The sequence below is a fragment of the Myotis daubentonii genome, chromosome 1 (genome assembly GCF_963259705.1).
Source record: "Myotis daubentonii chromosome 1, mMyoDau2.1, whole genome shotgun sequence".
Classification (NCBI taxonomy): domain Eukaryota; kingdom Metazoa; phylum Chordata; class Mammalia; order Chiroptera; family Vespertilionidae; genus Myotis; species Myotis daubentonii.
In genome coordinates, this window is record NC_081840.1 from 125,625,383 (window position 1) to 125,647,040 (window position 21,658).

General features: G+C 43.5%; 1 protein-coding gene across 1 annotated transcript in view; it reads left to right on the forward strand.

Moving 5' to 3' along the window:
- The window catches only part of LOC132233557 (cyclin-Y-like protein 1), a 51,290-nt gene that overhangs the window by 24,586 nt on the left and 5,046 nt on the right, over positions 1-21,658 (forward strand). The window contains exons 2-7 of the mRNA XM_059694439.1: positions 5,061-5,101; positions 7,986-8,083; positions 11,064-11,099; positions 14,197-14,248; positions 15,098-15,217; positions 20,674-20,840. Coding sequence (XP_059550422.1) covers positions 5,061-5,101; positions 7,986-8,083; positions 11,064-11,099; positions 14,197-14,248; positions 15,098-15,217; positions 20,674-20,840 — 514 coding nt within the window. The remainder of the gene's footprint in view (positions 1-5,060; positions 5,102-7,985; positions 8,084-11,063; positions 11,100-14,196; positions 14,249-15,097; positions 15,218-20,673; positions 20,841-21,658) is intronic.

The window sequence follows — 21,658 nt, forward strand, 5'->3', positions numbered from 1 at the left end:
TCACAATACTAATACCCCTAAATAAAGGTGACCACAAGAGAAAAGAGAATTAGGGAATAGAGATGAGTGTAAAAATGATATTGAGAAAAGGAAAAAAATGTAAGAGCGAGAAGGAAAAAAAAGGGGAAAAATATGTATATGGGGAGAAAACTCCAATAAAACAACTAATCCAAAAAATGCAAACCACAAATACCCAGAGATGAGTGCAAACTACAAAGAACAACTAATCCAAAAAATTCAAACAACAAACCTCCAAACAACAAACTCCCAGATGAATCTGAGGAGGCAGAGCTTATTTCCAGGAGGTAAGGTCAAGGAATTGAAGGAATGGGGAAATAGCCACAATTCAGTATAGAGGAGGTAGAAAGAGAATGGGTGTATAAGAAGAAAAATAAAAAACTAAATTCAAAAAAAGAAAAAAATATATATTGAAATATATATAAAAGAAAATTTATATATATATATATATATATATATATATATATATATATATATATAAATTTTCCTCCTTCTTTTATCTATCTATCTATGTATTTGTTTACTATTGGAAAAGAAGGATAGAGGATAGGCCTGAGTTGGTGATTGGAATTAGTTAAGCTATTAGTTGAAGAAGAGAACAAGTGAGGAGAGGAAAAACAGAAGCAAAAAATCAATAAACAAAAATAAACTAACGAAAAATTAACCAATAATCAAAAAAACAATAACAAGACAGAAAGAAAAAGGCAAAGAAAAGAAAAAGAATGTGGATTGTGAAGAAAGCAAAGAGAGAAGTGTCTATGGGTTTGGAGTAGGGGAGAGGAAATGAGATGTATGAGTAAGATCAATTTTTAACAGGGAGTGAAAAGAAAGGATAGAGAAAAACTAAAGCAGGAACAGGGTAAGAGAAACAGGACAAAAAAGGGAAAAGTGATGGAGAGAGTTTGGGATAAAGGAAAAATTGAGATAGAGTAAAATAATGCAAAAGGGAAAATCAAAATAGAATGTATAACACTAATCCCAAAATAAAATAAAATAAAATAAAGAAAAAATAATATAAAATAAAACTTTTAAAAATGGGTAAAATAATAGTATTAATACTAATAGTTAAAAATAAAAATATAATAAAAATAAAGTAAAATTGAGTGAGAGAAAAAATTAGTTTCTTAAGTAAAAGATAAAAAATAATGTGAAGTAGTGAAGTTTGTTCACTTCCTCCACTGTTCTGCTTGCACGTCTTTTTCCTTGCAGGTAGTCAGCACAGTATTGAAGTTCCCTGGCGTCATAAGCCACAGCCCTATTTTCAAGCAAGAGGGATTTCTGCTCTCTCTGGTTCTCAGTCTATTTTTAGTTGTATTTACACACAAGAGTCAATTTCTGCTACAGCCTCTGGGTGGTAGTGTTTCTGTCTTAATATCCTGGGCTAAAAGGCCTCTCTACCCTGGATCTGTGCGCAATTCTGTGCGACTCTGCGCAGCCGAGTACTGCAGGCTGCCTTTCTGGGTCCAGTCCAGCTGTGGGTTAATATCTAGAATCCCCTTCTGCCAGTGGCCCTGCGGACCCCCTTCCACATTCGAGGGCTATACTGACCCCAACAGCCGCGAATTTTGTGGTGGGGCAGTTTTTCTCTGAGACTCTAGTTCTCACTGCGCGCGTTTCTCCCTCTAGCTTGGATCCCAAATCTCACCTTTCTTTAGGCGATGCCAGCTGTGTTTAATTCGCCAGTTGCGGGTGGGTGCTCTTAGATACAGCTGTTCCTTCTGCTCTGTGAGAAGGCACAGGGCCCGTCCACGTTTGTCTTCACCAGAGCAGACCTCCCAGGTGCCTGTGGTCAGGGAGGTTGGAGTTCTGGCGTTCGTGGATTCATAGTTGAGGTAACTGGTCCCTGGGCAGTGGTTGTAAGGTCCCGGGAGGCATCCGAGATCTCCCCGGTTGAAGGTCAGGCTGGGGTTCCGATCGATCACAGTCTCCACAGCGGTCTCCCCTTCAAGATGGGTGGCCTCTGTGGCAGAGCTGGCCGCTCTGGGAGAGATTTCAGCCGCAGTAGAGGTTACCCGGTTGGGGGGTGGGGGTGGGGGGGAGAGGGTGAGGCGGGGGGTGGGGGGGCGCGATCCGCCAGTCCCCAACAGTCCCTTGGGAGTATAGGTGTCCCTCACTCACAAATACTGACGCTCCCCGCATGTCCATGCACTCTCCTTTCATTCTCTCACTATCACACTATCCAGCAGCCTGCAGTCCCGTGGGCAGCCGTCTTGGATCTCTGCTATTGATCTTTTCTGAGGAACTCCTTCCCTTTCTTGAAAAGCTTGTAAAAGTCCATCTATTCTGCCATTGTGCAGAGTGAATGAAGATAGAGTTGGATTTTTGTCTCTGTGCATTTTAGTGACCAATTGAAATACTTATGAACACTGTTGTGGATAGAATTTTGGCTTTTTGAATTTTTCTTTTTCTTTTTTTATTATTTTCATTTTTTATCTCTATGTTTTTCTGTGTAGTTTATTGAGGTTGTAAGCAATAGTAAGGCTTTAACCATAAAGAACAATTATTTTAAATTTTCAAGCAAGATGAGGGGAAAGTAACCTTCTGGCAGCCAATATATCCAGGCGTTGCTAGAAGGGTTAATCTGCCACCCTAGTGGGTCCTAGATACTTGGTACTGGAAAGTTTGAATAGCTGGCAGTAGACTTGGACCGTTGGGGAAGTGCTCAGTGTTCCTTTGGTTGAACCTACCAGTAGACTGTAAATTGTTGATTTACTAAATGAACCCCCATAGACCTGTGAGCCCATGTCTGATTAAAAATTTTCAATGTTTTAGCACTATTTTCGAATAGAAAACAATGTACATTTATAATAGAAAAAATTTAAATAGAGGAAAATTGGAGCAAAGATCACCCAAAGTTTTACCAACTAGTCTATATTTTGTGCATTGTTGCCTATTCTTTTTACTCCCCTGTATATAGGTTTCTGGTCATAATTGACTTTATTTTGGTGCATTATATGCCATACTACACCTGTATAGTAGTAAACCTTCCATTTAGAATAAAATTATTTGAATGACTTTTCATATTTTGTGCTGTATTTGTTTTTTTTTGAAATCCTAAAGGTAAATTATATGTTAAATGCATGGCTAAAGATACCTAAGTTTTAGTTATAGTTAAAATATTTCTATCTAGCTTGACAGAGAATTTATTTCTCCAAATAGTGATTCTTTTCATATTATGCCATCTGTAACTTATGGTTAATGAGGAATAAGTGGCTTTGAAGTAAAACATCTGAAACAGACAAAATGGTATTTTATACAGTGGGGCCTTGACTTACGAGTTTAATTCATTCCGAGACCGAGCTCGTTAAGGAGCTCGTTAACTCAAATTACTCTGTCAACTCAATGCAAAAAATCGGCCGAGAGACAGCTGGTATCTCAAAAAACTCATTAGTCAGGACACTCGTAAATCAAGGCCCCACTGTATAATATAAATATATTTATGATTATTGGGTACTGGCAGTTTTTTAATGCTCTATATTTTAACAGATATCAACTAGATTTTCACCCTGTCGTGTCTTTTGTGTATGTGAGGGGGATACTGATGGGAAAGTATGACAGCATGATGAAAGCTATTTTATATTAATACTAGGGGCCCAGTGCACGAAATTCATGCACTCGGGGAGGGGTACTTTAGCCTGGCCTGCGCTCTCTCACAGCCTGGGAGCCCTCGGGGGATATTTAACTGAAAGCTTAGGCAGTTGGACATCCTAAGCGCTGCTCTGGAGGCAAGAGAGGCTTCTGCCACCACCTCTGCGCTTGCCAGCCGTGAGCTCGGCTTCTGGCTGAGTGGCGCTCCCCCTGTGGGAGCGCACTGACCACCAGGGGCAGCTCCTGCATTGAGCGCCTGCCCCCTGGTGGTCAGTGCACATCATAGTGACCGGTCATTCCTCTGTTCGGTCAATTTGCATATTAGCCTTTTATTATATAGGATAAGGAAGGAAGGACTATCTGAATTAGTTCATAATAATACAACAAAACTGATGCAGTAGTCAATTTGGCAGACATGGGCAGAGTAGGAATGATAGGCCAAGTATGTTCCAAAGTAGAAAGCTGTAGGTGCCTGGCAATGGGCAAAACTGGGAAACCAAGTATTGTAGGGTGGGACCTCGCCCAAGGGTGACCTTTCCTTTCTTAGCATATCATGGGTCATGCAGTTTACACCCCCCTGAACTTTGATATCGCTGGTCCCCTGACCTTTCCTCCCCCAGCATATGGACACCCTTAACGAAGGAACAAGGAGCCCAGAGAATAGCCTCATACAACTTCCATGCAAGCCCTTGCATCCTGACTCACATAGCATTAAGCCCTGAGGACAAAGAGGTTAGGGCCTGATTCTAACAATCTTAGTAACAAAGCCTCAGGTCTGCTGAGCTCAGAGACAGAGTTGTGGTCAAAGTAGAGGTAATATCTAGGCCTCAGTTGGTTTCAGCTTCAGGCCCAGCTTAGGTCCCCTAAGACCCTCCCTAAAATTTCTGCCTTTAGGTAAAAGCCCTTAAGATGAAGGACCCAGCACCTGTGCTCTCTCTCCCTTGAGCATGCCTGTAGTTTTCCCGCCCTCTTCTCAGGTGCTCTCACTCTGGAGCATGCCCATGCCTTCCCCCTCTTGTTCCCGGGTGTGTATATTCTTCCTTTCTTTCTTCTAAGTCCCAGGGGCCCTTCTTCTGCCTCTGTAACTTGTGTGTTGAGCCCACGCAGCAACACTGGCTCCGCTCTACCTCTGTGACTTTCTAAATATACTTCCTCTTATAATTTAAGTTCTTGGCTCTAAATTCTTTCTCAGCCAAACTCAAGGACCAAGGTCAAATATCTGGTGCCATTCTTTCCACTAGCAAAACGAATATTAAAGATACTACAATTACTTTCAACTCCTTACAGTGAGTAGGATTAGTTACTGGTTTTACTCTAAGATTATTTTCCTAACATAGGTTAGGTTATTTCCATATTTCATTATTGCTATATTCTAGGGCTCTTTACAAATCAATGGAAACTTTTAAAAGACATGAATATTTCTAAAGTGTTTTAAAAATAATTTATTCTCGAAGGGTCTCTAAAAGTTACTGTCATCTCTGTAACACCACTGCAGGTAAATTCTAATTTGTATCAGTAGTAGGATTTGCCTTCCAGTTGCAATTGATTTTAGATAATGGGTCAAACACTTGTCGCACTCCTAACTTGCCCCAGATTCTGTGCTCAGCAGGTTGGAGGTATAAGAGGAGTGAAAGTTCTGTCTTCCCTAGAGAAGCTCACTTTTTATGAGGGGGATGCCCTGGAAGCAGTTGATACCGTGTAGCAAGTAGTAACTCAGGTGTGTGAGTGCAGAGAAAGGGAGCAGTTGTGTCGTGTGGCTGCTGGCAGAGGTGTCCTGGAGGTAGATGGGAAGTGGGGTTAACCTTACTGAGAAAAAGTGGAAGAAAAAAGCCGTGTAGTCAGAGAGAGCATCTGAGTGAGGCAGGGTCCCGATAGTGTCATGTAGCTCAGGGAATAGAATTCTTAATTTCATGGGAAGCATTCTCTGAGGTTCTCTTTGGAGGAATGTGATGATAGTCTTATTTCAACATGAAGGGAGAGTTAAATTCTCAGAGGTGCTTGATCTGTTTTTGGATGTGAGAGAATCTTAAAACAATACTCTTTAATCCTCTACGTAAGGAAACTGAGGCCCAGAGAAACCTCTGGTCCCCTAACTTGTGAGCCACAGGCCAGCCCCAGCACACACACACCTCTGCCTCAGATACATGTATTTTGTCACACTGCCTCCTGAACTAACATTTATTATTGGCTTTCATGTAAATGCTCTTGCTTCAATATTATAGAAGGCAGTATGTCTTAATGTAGAAAATAAATAGTAGAAATAGAAATCCTGGCAGTTTTCATTTCTTAAGGAAAAAACACTGATGTTATTTTAAATTTTTTACATTATTATAAAGGGAATTTATCATAGGTGTTTGCCAAGTTGGATTATAGGTAGTATGTCAAGGGCAGCATTTTATGACCCCTTCCTCAATTCTCATTGTTGGAAGTTGAAGCATGTAATGGGTTTACCATAGAACTGGACATGGTATTGCACCAAAGCAGTTCATCTATCCTATCTAATAATAGAGAAACATGGTAATTAACCGTAACTTCGCTACCCTTCCCATTGGCTAATCAGCGGGATATGCAAATTAATTGTCAACCAAGATGGCGGCCGGCAGTCAGGCAGCTGAAGAGAACAGGAGGAGGCTTGCTTGCTCCAGTGAAGGAGGAAGCCAAGGTTTCCCGCCTAACGCTGCCAGCCTCTGAGCTTTCACTCTAAGCAACTATGTTGCAATTATAGAAGTTAAACAAACCCCAGAAACCTGCTTTCATTCGTCAGAGCTGGAGTGAGCAGGACCGCAACAGTGTTATAATTACAGAACCCAAACAAACCCAGATACCTGCTTTCAGCAGCCGAGGTCTCAGAGCTGGAGCAGAGCTTCAGAGCTAAAGCCAGCTCTCAGCTCCAGTGACAGCCATAGAAGGTAAATAAATCCCAGAATAAAAAAGAAAAGAAAAAAAGGAGAGCCAGCCTGAAAATGCCCCTCAGTCCCTCACACAGACTGGCCAGGTACCCCAGTGGGGACCCCCACCCTGAAGGGGGTGTGACCAGCTGCAAACAGCCATCATCCCCTCATCCAGGCTGGCTAGGCACCCAAGCGGGACCCCCACCATGAAGGGGGTGTGACCAGCTGCAAACAGCCTTCAGCCCCTCACCCAGGCTGGCTAGGCACCCAAGCGGGACCCCCACTCTGATCTGGGACACCCTTCAGGGCAAACCAGCTGGCCCCCACCCATGCACCAGGCCTCTATAATATATAGTAAAAGGGTAATGTGAAAACTAACCCTAACAGCAGAAAGACTGGGAATGACTGGTCACTATGACACACACTGACCACCAGGGGGCAGACTCTCAATGCAGGAGCTGCCCTCTGGTGGTCAGGTCGCTCTCACATGGGAGGAGCTCTGCTCAGCCACAAGCCAGGCTGATGGCTGCCAGTACAGCAGTGGTGGTGGGAGCCTCTCCTGCCTCCTCAGCAGCGCAAAGGATGTCTGACTGCAGTTTAGGCCTGCCTCCCGCTGGCAAGTGGACATCCCCCAAGGGCTGCCGGGCTGCCAGAGGGATGTTTGATTGCCATCTTAGGCCCGTTCCCCTGGGGAGCAGGCCTAAGCCAGCAGATGGTCATCCCCTTAGGAGTCCCAGACTGCTAGAGGGCACAGGCCCGGCTGAGGGGCCCCCCGAGGGCACAAATTTTTGTGCACCAGGCCTCTAGTCTATACTAATAAAAGGATAATATGCAAATTGGTCAGGATGCCCTCACATAACTACCGAACAGCAGGCTGCATGGGGTGATAAGGCCAGCAGGGAGGTTAGTGAGGGACGACCAAATGACTGAACAGCAGACTGCGTGGGGCGACCAGGCCAGCTGGGGGGGGGCAGTTGGGGGCGACCAGGCTGGTGGGGGTGGCAGTTAGGGGCAACCAGGCTGGCAGAGGGAGGCAGTGAGGGGCAATCAGGCTGGCAGAGGGGGGCAGTGAGGGGCAACCAGGCCAGCAGGAGGCAGTTGGGGGCAACCAGGCCGGCAGGTAGAGGCAATTAGGGGTGACCAGGCTGGCGGGGGGCCAGTTAGGGGCGATCAGACAGGCAGGCAGGTGAGCAGTTAGGAGCCAGCGGTCCTGGATTGTGAGAGGGAAGTCCGACTGCCAGTTTAGGCCCAACCCCCGGGATCAGGCCTAAACTGGCAGTTGGACATCCCCCGAGGGGTCCAAGATTGAGAGGGTGCAGGCTGGGCTGAGGGGACCCCCCTCCCATGCACGAATTTCATGCACCAGGCCTCTAGTACAGTATGAGGACAATTGTAATGCTTAATTGTTTGACATTTTAACCAAGGAAAAATGCACTTTTATAGGTTTAACTTACTGTGATATTTTCTTCTGTTCCCCTTCCCCTTCAGGTGTCTCCTGATCACCTTAGGGAAAAGTACAGCTCGTGTGCAACATTATATGTGGACAGCACTATTTCTCAGTCTGATCTGAGACTCACCTTGCAGTGGTGAGTACAGATAGGGGACAGATCCCTTATCATGCCCATATGTACTTTCATTTGATTGTTCTTTTCAGTGCTCAGGTTAAAAAACTGGTGTCAATTATATATTGATTTCCACTTCCATTTTAATCTTAGAGTGAATGGAAGAAGGGAAACCCACTTAACAATTAAAAATCCCCCCAAAGTGTTTACCTTTACTTGAGGCATTTCTGTTCCTGAGACATTGTTGAACACCATGAAAGGAGAGGTGTGTTTTACTGAATGTTTCTGGAATAAAGCATTTCTTCATGAGATACAGGCCCAAAACCATGTGTACTACCCTGAAAGCTGCTTTTGGAAGAAGGGACAGCTTGCCCCCTACTGGCACCAGAGTGTATCTGCAATTACAGTTCATTGGATTGTGTCAGATTCCCCCCATCATACTTTCCTTTTTCTTGCACTATTTCTATATTGAAATGTACTCTTCTTCCAGGAAAATGCATCAAACCAGTCTTAAGAAACAACTTTTCAAGATAATTTCTTTGAGGGTTAAATTTGTTCAACTTAGGTTTTAATTTTATAGACATATTAAATTTAGTTATGTATATATGTATAGATATATAAACACATCTTCAAGACACTACATTATATCGATTCATATATAACAAAATCAAAGCAGAAAATCATGAGGGAGGTGAAGTTTTGGAAACATAGTCACAGTCAGGTTTACGCTTAAGCAAACATAACAGTGTCATGATGATGAAAACTATTCATTAAATTCTGTGAGATCATAGTCCACAATTGGAGATGCACTTTAAAAACACCCTAATATGAAACCTTCAAGCTTATTTAAGAGCAAAATAAAACTAAACTCGGATGTAGAGCTTCCTGAATCCCATTGTCGTTGTCCAAGGATCATTATTGGTGTCTCCATGGGATGTGAGGGTTGACTTTCCAGAACACAGTTTGGGAAATTCTACCTGAAATCATTAATATCCTCATTCCTAATTTTATTTTTCAGTCCTAAAACATAATTTATTTATAAACTTAATTTTGTTTATATTGTACCAACTTTTTGGCTAATTAAATTCTCAGTAACTTCTACTTTAATTAAAAGCAGCCAGTTCACAATCATAATAATGTAAGTTTCTTCTCTCATAACAACAGTTGAGATCAAATTGTGTCTCAGCAAAACTGGAGCCCGTCTCTCTCTAAAGTCCTGAGCTTTGGCACCTATCTATCTCACAATCACTGAGTCTTTCTTCAGTCTGACCACTAAATCCAGGAGTAAAAAACCAGTCCTTTCTGGCTGCATTTCATAGCTTCTTTTGAGTTCATAAGAGTCTGATGTTACAGTATATAATTCAAAACTAGTTTCAAAGATTAACCTTTCTTAGACAAGTGGGTGTTATGCTTTTTTTCCTTCAAATTCGTCTAATTTTTGGAAGACCAGTAAGTTTGCATTTGTTCTCATCAGGTTTTGAAAATGATCATTCAGTACATTTACTATTGGTAAAATAAAGGTTTCCTAAGGATATTAATAGAGCTAATTGGCCCTTAGGAATGGTTTTGAAAAAACGTTTATTGTGGGGTAACAGTGCATTGTTCTCAATGGGATGAGTGAGCTTTTTTGGAATCACTTATGCAACTTTTATCTAAATGTGTCTCTAAACACATGCATTCCATTTCTCACCCCCCAAAACACTCTGTCACTCTCACAAGCCTTCTGATAAGCTGAGGAGGGATGGAAGATATCTTTATATGGAGAAAAGCATCTGGGATGATTTTGATTTTAACTCTAATTCATGTGTTCTCAAACTTTGGTGCACTTTGCAATCACCTGAGAAGCTTTCAAAACAACCCCAGGTCATACCCAATGCCAGATGAATCAGGTCAACTCACAGTGGGGGAAGGCAGTTTGTCAAACTCCTCTGAGGACCCCAATGCACAGCCAAGCCTGGGAACCACACTGCCTGGTTGGAGGGTAGGAGGAAGAGAACCGCTTCTCACTCTTGGTGGGACCTTGAGGAAGTCAGTTTTAAGCCTTGGTTACCTTTTCTGTAAAATGGGTTGTTGAATTAAATATTACAAGTTCATTGGCTCTTTTCAGCTTCTATATTTAAAATTCTGTGATTTTAAAATCAATTTGAAGATGAAACTGAAGCACTGTACAAGTGCCCATCTTTGATGCCAACAAGGCCACAGGCCTTTTTACAAGTGCTAATATTCTATAACCTAGTTATCAAATCCAGATTTGCTTCCCTCAGTTATTTGGAGCTTCATGTTAGACACTGAGGGCAAAGAGGAAAAGCGTGGAACTTGATCTACAGCACTCCTTTGTTTCATGTTACACAGCATCTGGGAATAACTTAGGGATATAGTAACTTACACAGTATATGAGGACTTACATCTGCTCATTAAATTATATTTAAAGTAATTTGGAAATACATGTTACTAATATTACACTGTGTATTACTTGCTGCATTGCTAGCACTGCTAATTGTAGAATTGTTATAACTATTGATTTTGTGGGTTCTACCATTTGCCATTAAATTTTCTAACAATTATGTAAAAGTGACCTTAAATGATTCTGTTTGGTAGAGAGCATTCTATTTACCTTTATGGAAATGACAGACAATGGATGGGCAGGTGGAAAACTACTGTATGGATTAAATTGAAGCATGTGCACAAATAGAACTAACTTGTAGAGGATGAAAGGTTCTATGGGTAGAAGGACAAATGACAGGGGAAGTGTGTAATATCTTATATATTATAATAATCACTGGAAACATGTCGTCTTACTGAATATGCCCTAGCATTTTGGTTTTCTAATTTTGCTAAAAGATAAAGAAATAGAACAAGGTGAAGAGTGCCCATGCGATACTGTCCTGAATGAGGATCTCATGGCCACTGGGCAGCTGGGATGGTCTTCCCCCACCACACCCCTTTTAAAACCTGTCTTCAGACCTGACATAAAGTCAATTGTTACTTTTTCTTTTCTCCACAGCCTAGCATTAGCAATATATCACCACATAAGGAACAGGTGAGTTTAAACCCTGTCTTGTTATTCTAGCTAATAAACTTACAAGATATGAAGTTAGTGTGAGGTTTTAACTATAGACATTGTTGGAGTAAGCTATAGTGCTTTTATTACGTTATTAAAGGCCCGATGCACGAAATCCGTGCAAGGGGCTTGGCCCTCACAGCCCCGCCTTGCCTGGGTCCTCACAGGAGCCCCAGAAGGTCGTTCTGTCGTCTGGTCTAAGTAGCATATTATGCTTTTATTATTATAGATTGAAATGAATCACTTGTTTTTGTCTTAGGAGTCTTAATGCTTAAGTTATTGTTTATGTGGGCTATATTGATATTTACTGTATTAGAAATTAAAATTGAGACTTTAAAAAGAAACCCCCTGTATGTTGAAACATGGTTTTTATAGCACTGTTGAACTTTTGAGCAGGATACTGCTTTGTTGTGGCAGATTGCCTTGTGTGTTACAGGATGTTTACAGCTTCCCCGGCCTCTCCTCACTAGATGCCAATAGCACCCTCTTCCCAGGCCTCATTGTGACAACAAAAAATGTATCCACCATGGCTGAATGTTTCCTGGGAGACAGAATCACCCGATAGGGAGCCATAGCATTAACATAATTCTTTATAAAAGAGAATCATTTTCCACAACAAATAGGCCAAGTGGAAATTGTGTCATTTTTTTTTATTGCTTACAGTATTACAAAGGGTATTACATATGTGTCCCCTTTTTTCCCCCTGCCCTTGACAATCCCCTGGCCTCCCCTACCCCCCAGTGTCTTATGTCCATTGGTTATGCTTATATGCATGCATACAAGTCCTTTGGTTGATCTCTTACCCGCCTCGTGTCATTTATTTTCATTTTGCAAATCTCTTTATGTCTGGTGAAATAGAAGACAGCTGATTCTCATGTCGACTCTGTCTTCACACCTTTGTGACTACTTCAGTCATCTCAATAATTTGTTTTGAATAAACAATTGAAGACCCAGCCTCATGTAGCTTTATGGGCATATTTTTAAAGCCTTCAGAAAATTGTGTATATTCTTTGATACTTTACTAAAAGTCCACAAGAGCTGGCTTCTTAAATTAGTTTCATGAACTTGTACTAAGGCCTCTTTTAAATTAGTACCCATTCATATATCTTGTATGCTGAATGAATCTTTTTACTTATAAGTAATTTTGTAATATTATGCATTGATCACTTGGAAAGTATTGGTCCACATTTCTGTATACACTATCAAAACTCACTTTTGTTAGTTAGCGTCATTATCACCACCACTCTTCCCAGAAAACCATTAAGTATTGAAAAGCTGTCAAGCTCACAAAAAAAGGTACAAGTTTGTCCTATTCTTGCTTTTCAGCTTGATAGCTGGAATTGTGCAATTGGCAAGAAATGTATAAGTTATTTTCCTTGAAGTGACAGGCTCACTTTTCAGCTTTGAGATTATGACACTTATACTATGAACTAAAGATGTTATTATATGAAAACAGTAGCTCATTCAGCTCACAACTAAGTTAAAATCCAAGTGCTTTTTCTTAACACACCCACACTTCAGTATGCAGAAATGCTTAATGCATACTTCCCCTTACGCAGAATATAAAAGAAGGATCAATATTTAATAGCATTATTCATTGTTAATTCTTTTTTAAAAAATATATTTTATTGATTTTTTTACAGAGAGGAAGGGAGAGAGATAGAGAGTTAGAAACATCGATGAGAGAGGAACATCGATCAGCTGCCTCCTGCACATCTCAACTGGGGATGTGCCCGCAACTCAGGTACATGCCCTTGACCGGAATCGAACCTGGGACCCCTCAGTCCGCAAGCCGACGCTCTATCCCCTGAGCCAAACCGGTTTCGGCCCATTATTAATTCTTTATCAAAGATGTGCTTAAGTAGATTTGTTTTCAACAAGTGGCAGTGAAGAATAGAATGACTACTAGCACAGGGCGGGACCCGTGCCTTGATTCTCATTCAGAAACCAGTTTTACTGACTTTTGCTTTTATACAGTCATTGCAAATGTCAGTGTAAATGCAGGCTGTACCTTAATATTTCTATACAAACAGTTTTGGCCTCATGGGTCTCCTGAAAATGGTCTAGTGCAGCGGTTCTCAACCTGTGGGTCGCGACCCCTTTGGGGGTTGAACGACCCTTTCACATGGGTCGCCTAAGACCATCGGAAAACACATATATAATTACAAATTGTTTTTGTGATTAATCACTATGCTTTAATTATGTTCAATTTGTAACAGTGAAATTGGGGGTCACCACAACATCAGGAACTGTATTAAAGGAAGGTTGAGAACCACTGGTTTAGTGGAACCACTGAAGCCTGCAAAGCACACTTGGAGAAACACTGTGTAAATGAGCAGAGTGTATTCGTGTGAAGAATTAAACTTAAAAAAAAAAGAAGCAGCCTGGTTTCCCTGGCACAGTTGGTTGGAGCATCGTCCTGTACACGACAAAGTGGCAGGTTCAATTCCAAGTCAGGGCAGCACGTACCAGGTGTGGGTTCGATTCTGTCAGGCCACGTACCTAGGTTTCTGGTTCGATCAACAGTCCAGCATGTGCAGGAGGCAGCCAATCAATTTTTTTCTCTCTCTCTACCTCTCTCTAAAATCAATAGACTCTTCACTTTTAAAATAAAAAGGCAAGATTTTAACTCATACTATTTTAAAGAGACCAGAAGAAATACATAGTAAGAATATAATATAGGAAAGTGATAAGAGAAAACAAACAGTGAAAAAAACAGGAACTCATATTCACCATGAATGCTTGCCCACCACTACTGCTTTATAAAATGTTCCTGGGTCTGCCAATGTGAGCTTAGAGGACTGGCCATCGATTTGATTGACTAGCATTGCCTATTAGGAAGGGTTAATTTTTATAAAGGCAACTCTGGCTGGTCATTGTAGAAAAGATTTCACAGAATTTGATGTGCTGAGTAAAGAGGTCAGAAAATTCCTACAGGATCTAAGAGAAGAATTTGTAGAAGGACTTTCTTTGTTGAAGGTTAAGCTCCCTCCACCCCTCTCTACTCCCAGCAGATGTGTTGCTAACAAAACAATTCCTGGATTAGTTTTTTTTCAATCACGTTCTTATTTTCTAGAAATGCAAATAGATCCAAGGACATTTTTGATGAGAGGATCCATCCTTTCACTGTAAGTGCCAGTTGTATTGAGGTTGTCTTTTTCTCTCAGACCATTGTCTTCATTCCCTGCTGCTTTGCTTTGAAATTAATCACTGGTAGAAAATTACTCCCTCCAGCTTGGAGTCAACATTATCTTCCTGTAGGTTTTCTTCCCCACCCCATGTTGTATCTAATAATTTAACAAAAGGAATGTTGTATAAGAAATATGTCAGCAAGACCTGAGTTTCAGCTTTGTATACTAGTAATTAGTGAGCTAAAGTGAGTCAACATACCCCCAAAACAAAAAATATATCTTTAAAAAAGATAATTGCATAATTTTTATCATCATACAATACGAATGTTTATAAATAAACAGATATGTGAAAGATCTCTATGAATAAAATTAAAAAACTATTTAAATTAATTAGAACTACAGAAACATTTTTAACTCACTTCCTCAAACATGCTCTAAGCACGGTGTGGCTGTGACCCTGCACAGCACAGCACAGCCTTAGAGACCAATGGTTACAGGAAACTGAAAGCACATTTTTAGAGTTGATTGCAGAGCAGTATGACATGGCGACCAGCAAGTCTTTTGAGCCTAAAAATAGTTTGCATTTAGACTGAATCCTGTAGGGGGAAGGTGGAAAGGAATATACAGTTTCGGAGGTTGTGCCTGTATTTATCTTTAGTGAGTGTTGGTATTCAATCACTATTGTTTTTTTAAGGTCCCATTGTTTATATTTAAAAGACTAAGAGACATGTCACCCAATCAAAATTATTTTAAGCGGCACGTGTGCACAAGTGGCAGACTGCTGCCATAAAAGTACTTAAGCATTTTTCTTCAGTGGATACTTCATTGCATTTTTTCTCTTTTCAGCAGAACATGGTTCAGGAGGAGCACTTTACACACAATCCTGATCCTGAATCTATTTACCGATTTATTCACCCGTTTTTTATCTCTATAAGTGTAACAGCCGGTTACGCAATATCAACTTTGGTAAGATAGTTCTTCTATCAGAACTTTATTAAGGGAAACCTATCAAAGGCGATAAAGTTCACACATTTGAGCTTAATAATCACTATGATTAAAAATGTCCTTGCTTTTCTCACCACAAAACAATTGCTATCAAAGGCAGCAGGAGGGAGAGGTTTCCAATTTCTCCCTCCAGACCTCAGGAGACATAGGCACACCAGTGCACAAAACGCACACATACAAGGTGTGCTGATGGGGCAGGATGGGGGCAATAACAGAACCTTCTGGGCCCCAGGCAGTGACAGGTTCAGTGTAGGTCTAAGGTGAGTCGCAGGCTGCATTCCCCGGGCAGTTGCAATGTGTGTCCTGACGGAGAACTAGAGCCCTAAGTTCTCTGTTCCTTGGATGATGGGTGTTCATCCGTCCTTGCTGTCCTCTTGTGCCTGCCTGTGATGTTTCCAGGATTCTAGTGCCAGTAGGACCTGAAAGGACTTTGCTGGTTGTCTGCTCAGCTACAGCTGTGTAAGGGCCTGTGTGTCATTCATCCAGGATTCCTGTGGAAAGAGTGTGTCATTTGGAATGAGTGGTCCATTCTAGTGAGAAGGAATGGGGATTGTATCACTCCTCCCCCGGACAATCCTAAAGGGGAAAGTCTCCTGCTTGGTCCGAGGGAAGAGTACTTAGTGCAGTGCCTCGTCCTTCAGTGTTCAGTCAGAATTTTGGAGAGGCAGCCTGTGCTTCTGAATAGAGACCCCTCAGTGGGCACTGGACCAGACACAGTCCTTTCCATGGAGCTGCCAGCCATCTGGAGTGCTGAGCACAGCTGATCAAAGGCGGAGTGGTGCTCCCACCTGAAGAGCTAGGGAACTCAGCAAGGAGAGCATCTGGGGTAGAAGAGGGTGAGTCCTTTTCAAACACATTAAGATGATGTACCTGTGAGACAGAGGGGCATCTCTAGGGAGTGTGTGAATATATGGAATTAGAGCGTGAATCTGACTGGAGGCAGGGGATTAGCATTAGCTATTCCAATGCCGAGAAAGCATGTGAATAAAAAGTGCATGGAAGATAGAAGAGTGACAAGAGCAGATATTCAGGGGCTATTCATGGAATGAGCAACTTCATGGCAGCATTGAGCACTTTGACCTCACTCTCTTTCTGGAACCTTGCTTATCTTCCTTTTATTTTCTTGTTTCCCCCTGTTTTTGATAGCACCCTAAGCTATGCCTGATGATTTCTCCTTCAGAGCTGAGTCCTTACAGATCTAAGTGCAGAGGATAGAGGAGAGACATGGTTGAATAAAGTGTTTGCTTTTATGGAGCTTCTGTCCTAGTGAGGAAGATATAAATATTTCTTTAACTGAGTGTTGTTAAAAGGTGAATATCTTAGGTAGTAGTAAATATCACGGAGGTATAGCAGGGTGACGTGATATCATGCTGAGAGGGGCTTGCTACTTTAGAGAGGTGATCAAGAAGAGCCTCTGTAAGAGATGACATCTGACCCTGGCCTGACTGAACTGAGGAAGATGAGGAGCTCTGGCGTTATGTGCAGAGGGAACAAGTGCCAGCCTCTGAGATGGGAACTTATATTTGGTATTTGAGTAAGAGTGAGGTATGGCCAGTGTGGTCAGAGTGTGGAATGAGGGAAAGAATGTAGGGCATGAGGACCTAGAAGGGCAAGTGCTACCTGATTGGGCCTGGCAGCTTGCAGGCCATGGGAGGAAGTGACATTTTGATTTGTTTGGTGGAAACCCTTTGGCAGAGTTGAGCAGGGTGGGGAAGTGCTCTTGATTACAAAAGCTATCCTTTGCCCTAACCGGTTTGACTCAATGGATAGAGCGTCGGCCTGTGGACTGAAGGGTCCCAGGTTCGATTCCGGTCAAGGGCGTGTACCTTGGTTGCGGGCACATCCCCAGTAGGGAGTGTGCAGGAGGCAGCTGATCGATGTTTCTCTGTCATCGATGTTTCTAACTCTCTATCCCTCTCCTTTCCTCTCTGTAAAAAATCAATAAAATATATTTTTTAAAAAAAAAAAGAAAAAGAAAAAGAAAAAGCTATCCTGGCTGCTTTGGGGAGAATGACTGTAGCTGGGAGACAGAGTGGAGGCTGAGAAGTCAGGGGCAATAACAGTGACATGGATGAGAAGTGACAAATAGAATAGAAAGTGGTCTGACTACCAGTGACAGGCAGAGATGATAAGATTTACTAACAGATTGCAGCAAGTCAACTCAATTGGACGTCTTTGGCCAAGCACCTAGGCAAATGACAGTGCTCCACATGACATTAGGGCAGTGATGGCGAACCTTTTGAGCTCAGCATGTCAGCATTTTGTAAAACCCTAACTTAACTCTGGTGCCGTGTCACATATAGAAATTTTTTGATATTTGCAACCATAGTAAAACAAAGATTTATATTTTTGATATTTATTTTATACTAGAGGCCCGGTGCACAAAAATTTGTGCACTGGTGGTGGGGGGTGGGTGTTGTCGCTCAGCCCCACTTGTGCCCTTTCACAGTCTGGGACCCCTCTGGAGATAACAACCTGCTGGCTTAGGCCCGCTCCCGGGTGGCAGAGGGCAGGCCCAATCCCTAGGTGCCTGCCCCGCAGCCCCTGGTCGGGCTCAGAGCAGGGCCAACTGGGGAGTTGGGGCGCCGCCCGCTGTCATGCACAGAGCAGGGCAGATCAGAAGGTTGCGATGCCACCCTCAGTCATGCTCAGGGTAGGGCTGATTGGGGGGTTGGGGTGCCGCCCCCTGTCACACACAGAGCAGGGTGGATCAGGGGGTTGTGGTGCCCCCCCTGTCACATACAGAGCCGGCCGATCAGGGGGTTGGGGCGCTGCCCCCAGTCACGCACAGAGCAGGGCCCATCAGGGGGGTTGGGGCTCTGTACCCTGCCACACACAGAGCAGGGCCCATCAGGGGGTTGGGGAGCTCCCCCCGTCATGCACAGAGCAGGGTCAATCAGGGGGTTGGGGCGCCGCCCCCTGTCATGCACAGAGTAGGGCCAATCAGGGGGTTGGGGCACTCCCCCCTGTCACACTCAGGGCAGGGCCGATAGGGAGGTTGCAGCTCCACCCCGTCACACACAGAGCAGGGCCCATGGGAGGGGTTGGGGCGCCGCACCCTGCCACACACACAGCAGGGCTGATCAGGGAGTTGGGGAGCTCCCCCCTATCAGGCACAGAGCAGGGCCGATGAGGGGGTTGGGTGCCTTCCCCTTTCACAAACAGAGCAGAGCGGATAAGGAGGTTGTGGCCCCGCCCCCTGTCATACACAGAGCCACAGGGCGATCAGCGGGTTTGGGAGCTGCCCCCTGTCACACTGCTCCAGGGGCCAGGAGGCCTCGTGGCTCCGCTGATCCCAGTGCTGGGAGGCCTCGCGGCTCCACTTGACACAGGGGTAGTGAGGCCTCGCTGCTCCACTGATCCTGGTGCCAGGAGGCCTCGCAGCTCCACTTGACACAGGGGCAGTGAGGCCTCGTGGCTCTGCTGATCCCGGTGCCAGGAGGCCTCACGGCTCCGCTGATCCCGGGTTCGGGAGGCCTTGTGGCTCCGCTGATCCAGGTGCTGGGAGGCCTCATGGCTCTGCTGATCCCGGTGCTGGGAGGCCTCAAGGCTCTGCTGATCCTGGTGCTGGGAGGCCTCACGGCTCCGCTGATCCCAGTGCTGGGAGGCATATTACCCTTTTACTATATAGGATAGAGGCCTGGTGCATGGGTGGGGGCTGGCTGGTTTGTCCTGAAGGGTGTCCTGGATCAGGGTGGGGGTCCCACTTGGGTGCCTGGCTAGCCTGGGTGAGGGGATGATGGCTGTTTGCAGCTGGTCACACCCCCTTCAGGGTGAGGGTCCTCACTGGGGTGCCTGGCCAGCCTGGGTGAGGGGCTGATGGCTGTTTGCAGCTGGTCACACCCCCTTCAGGGTGGGGGTCCCCACTGGGGTGCCTGGCCAGTCTGGGTGAGGGGCTGAGGGCCGTTTTCAGGCTGGCGGGTGACTGAAGCTCCCAACTTCTCCTTTTTTAAAAAAAATTTTGGGATTTATTTACCTTCTATGTCACTGGAGCTGAGAGCCGGCTTTAGCTGTGATCCCGGCTGCTGAAAGCAGGTTTCTGGGCTTTGTTTACCTTCTGTATTTGAAACTTTGTTGCAACTCCAGCTCTGAGATCCCGGCTGACTGAAAGCATGTTTCTGGGGTTTTGTTTAGCTTCTATATTTGTAACAATGTTTCTTAGAGAGCAGCTCAGAGGCCGGCAGCGGCAGGCGGGGAACCTTGGCTTCCTCAGTCACTGGAGCAAGCAAGCCTCCTGTTCGCTTCAGCTGCTTGGCTGCTGGCCGCCATCTTGGTTGGCAGTTAATTTGCATATTGCCCTGATTAGCCAATGGGAAGGGTAGCGAAGTTATAGCTAATTACCATGTTTCTCTTTTATTAGATAGGATATTTAAATGCCATTTAACAAAGAAAAATCAACCAAAAAAAAGAGTTTGCATGTCACCTCTGACATGTGTGTCATAGGTTTGCCATCACTGCATTATGGAATGGATGGGGAGTGGGGAGCTGGGGTGAAGAGCTCTGGTTTGTATGTGCAAACGCACCGATGACCTTAGCAGTAGTAGTTTCAGTCGAGTGACAGTGCCAGGGGCAGACTACAGTGGGTGAAGGAGAGAGTGGGAGATGAGCAGCAGTTTCAGGGCATTCACTGTGAGCTAACAGAGGAGGCAGCCTAGGGGTTGTGGAGGGTGGGATGGGTACTACATAAATACATTCATATTGGGGAGAATCTCTGGGCCACAGGGAAGTGTTCAAAAAGAGGTAGTTGTGGGAGGTGTTCTTCGATTTCACTGTTAGAAGAGTTTCAGTGAGAAGAGAAATATCAATTCCAATGACACAGGAGGGCAAGTGGCATAAATGAATGATTAATGGCACATACCAAGTCCATAGTAAAGATTGCAGGAAGTTGAGTGATTTACAATGTTGCGGCACCACACAGCAGCCACTTGGGGGCTGTCTTGACCAAGTTTTAGCTTCAGCTTGGGCCACAAAGGGACTAGTTGCTGTGTAGAGAAGGTAGAAATGTGCTCAGTATTGGCAGGGATTTACATATTCCAGGATTATGTAAAATCACCATTAACTATCAGCCAGGTGTGAAACAGTGCACGTGGTGGGCACTCAAGTGTCTGCACTGGGTCTGGATGTGCTGCTCTTTGCAAGTGGGAAAGTAACATTTCTTCAGGAAGTCCTTTGCTAACTTGTCCATACATCCCTGTGACCAAAAATTGGGCTGGAAATTCCACATGGGAAAATAGGCAACAGAAGTATCTGATTTGCAACTGTGACTTGGCCTCTGGCTTTGGCTAGCCAACTAGTCTCTTGGCCAGAACCTAAGAATAAAAGGCATGTCAAAACTGATGAAACCCGTCATTCTTAATAGTTATTATCACAGCACTTAAACTGAGCTAGAATCAAAGACCAGTGTTTTACTTTTGCAGATTTACATAGAAAGACTTTTAACATATGCTGAAATCGACATTTGCCCAACTAACTGGAAACGAATTGTTTTCGGCGCCATTGTTCTGGCTTTCAAGTATTGGCACGATCTGGATATATCAACTTCAATATTCTGTCGAATCTGCAAGGGCATTACAGCCAAGGACTTGTGCGTTTGCAAGGTTTTGGTGAACTTTCTAACCATTTTTTATTACTTTATATGCCCCCATAAAGTTTACAGTTAAGAAATGTTTTTAAAGTTTAAATTGTGCAGAGAACTGAACTATGCATAAAATTACATATATTTTGCCCAAGCTTGTTTGGCTCAGTGGGTACAGCGTCAGCACAGAATGAATGGTTCCAGGTTCAATTCCAGTTAAGGGCACATACCTGGGTTGTAGGCTCAGTTCCAGTTGGGGCATGATAGGGAGGAATAGGAGGCAAATAATTGATGTCTCTCTCTCTCTCTCTCTCTCTCTCTCTCTCTCTCTCTCTCTCCCTCTCTCCCTCTCTCCCTCTCTCCCTCTCCCTCTCCGTCTCCCTCTCCTCCTTCTCCCTCTCCCACTCCCCCTCCCTCCCTCCCTCCCTCCTTTCCTCCTTTCCACTCTCTAAAAATCAATATTAAAATATCCTCAGGTGAGGATTAACAACAACAACAAATTACATATATTTTTCTATTCACATTTGCTGTAACATATCATATTCTTTCTCATTAATTAGTAGGTTTCCAGGTGTAATTATTCTAGTAATCTGTGTGATAATTTGAAATGTATTTCTTTGGTGGTTATTGGCAAACATTGTACAAGTTCAGATGCACAAGAAACCATACTTTAAATATCTTTATGGGTTTTTTAGGGCTGCCTACCTGTTCTGGTCTTTTTTTTTCTCCTTTATAAAATTTACTTATTTTTATTATTCTTGTCAATAAAACTTTACATTTAATATTATTTTGTATTAGTCCCAGGTGTACAGCATAATGGTTAGAAA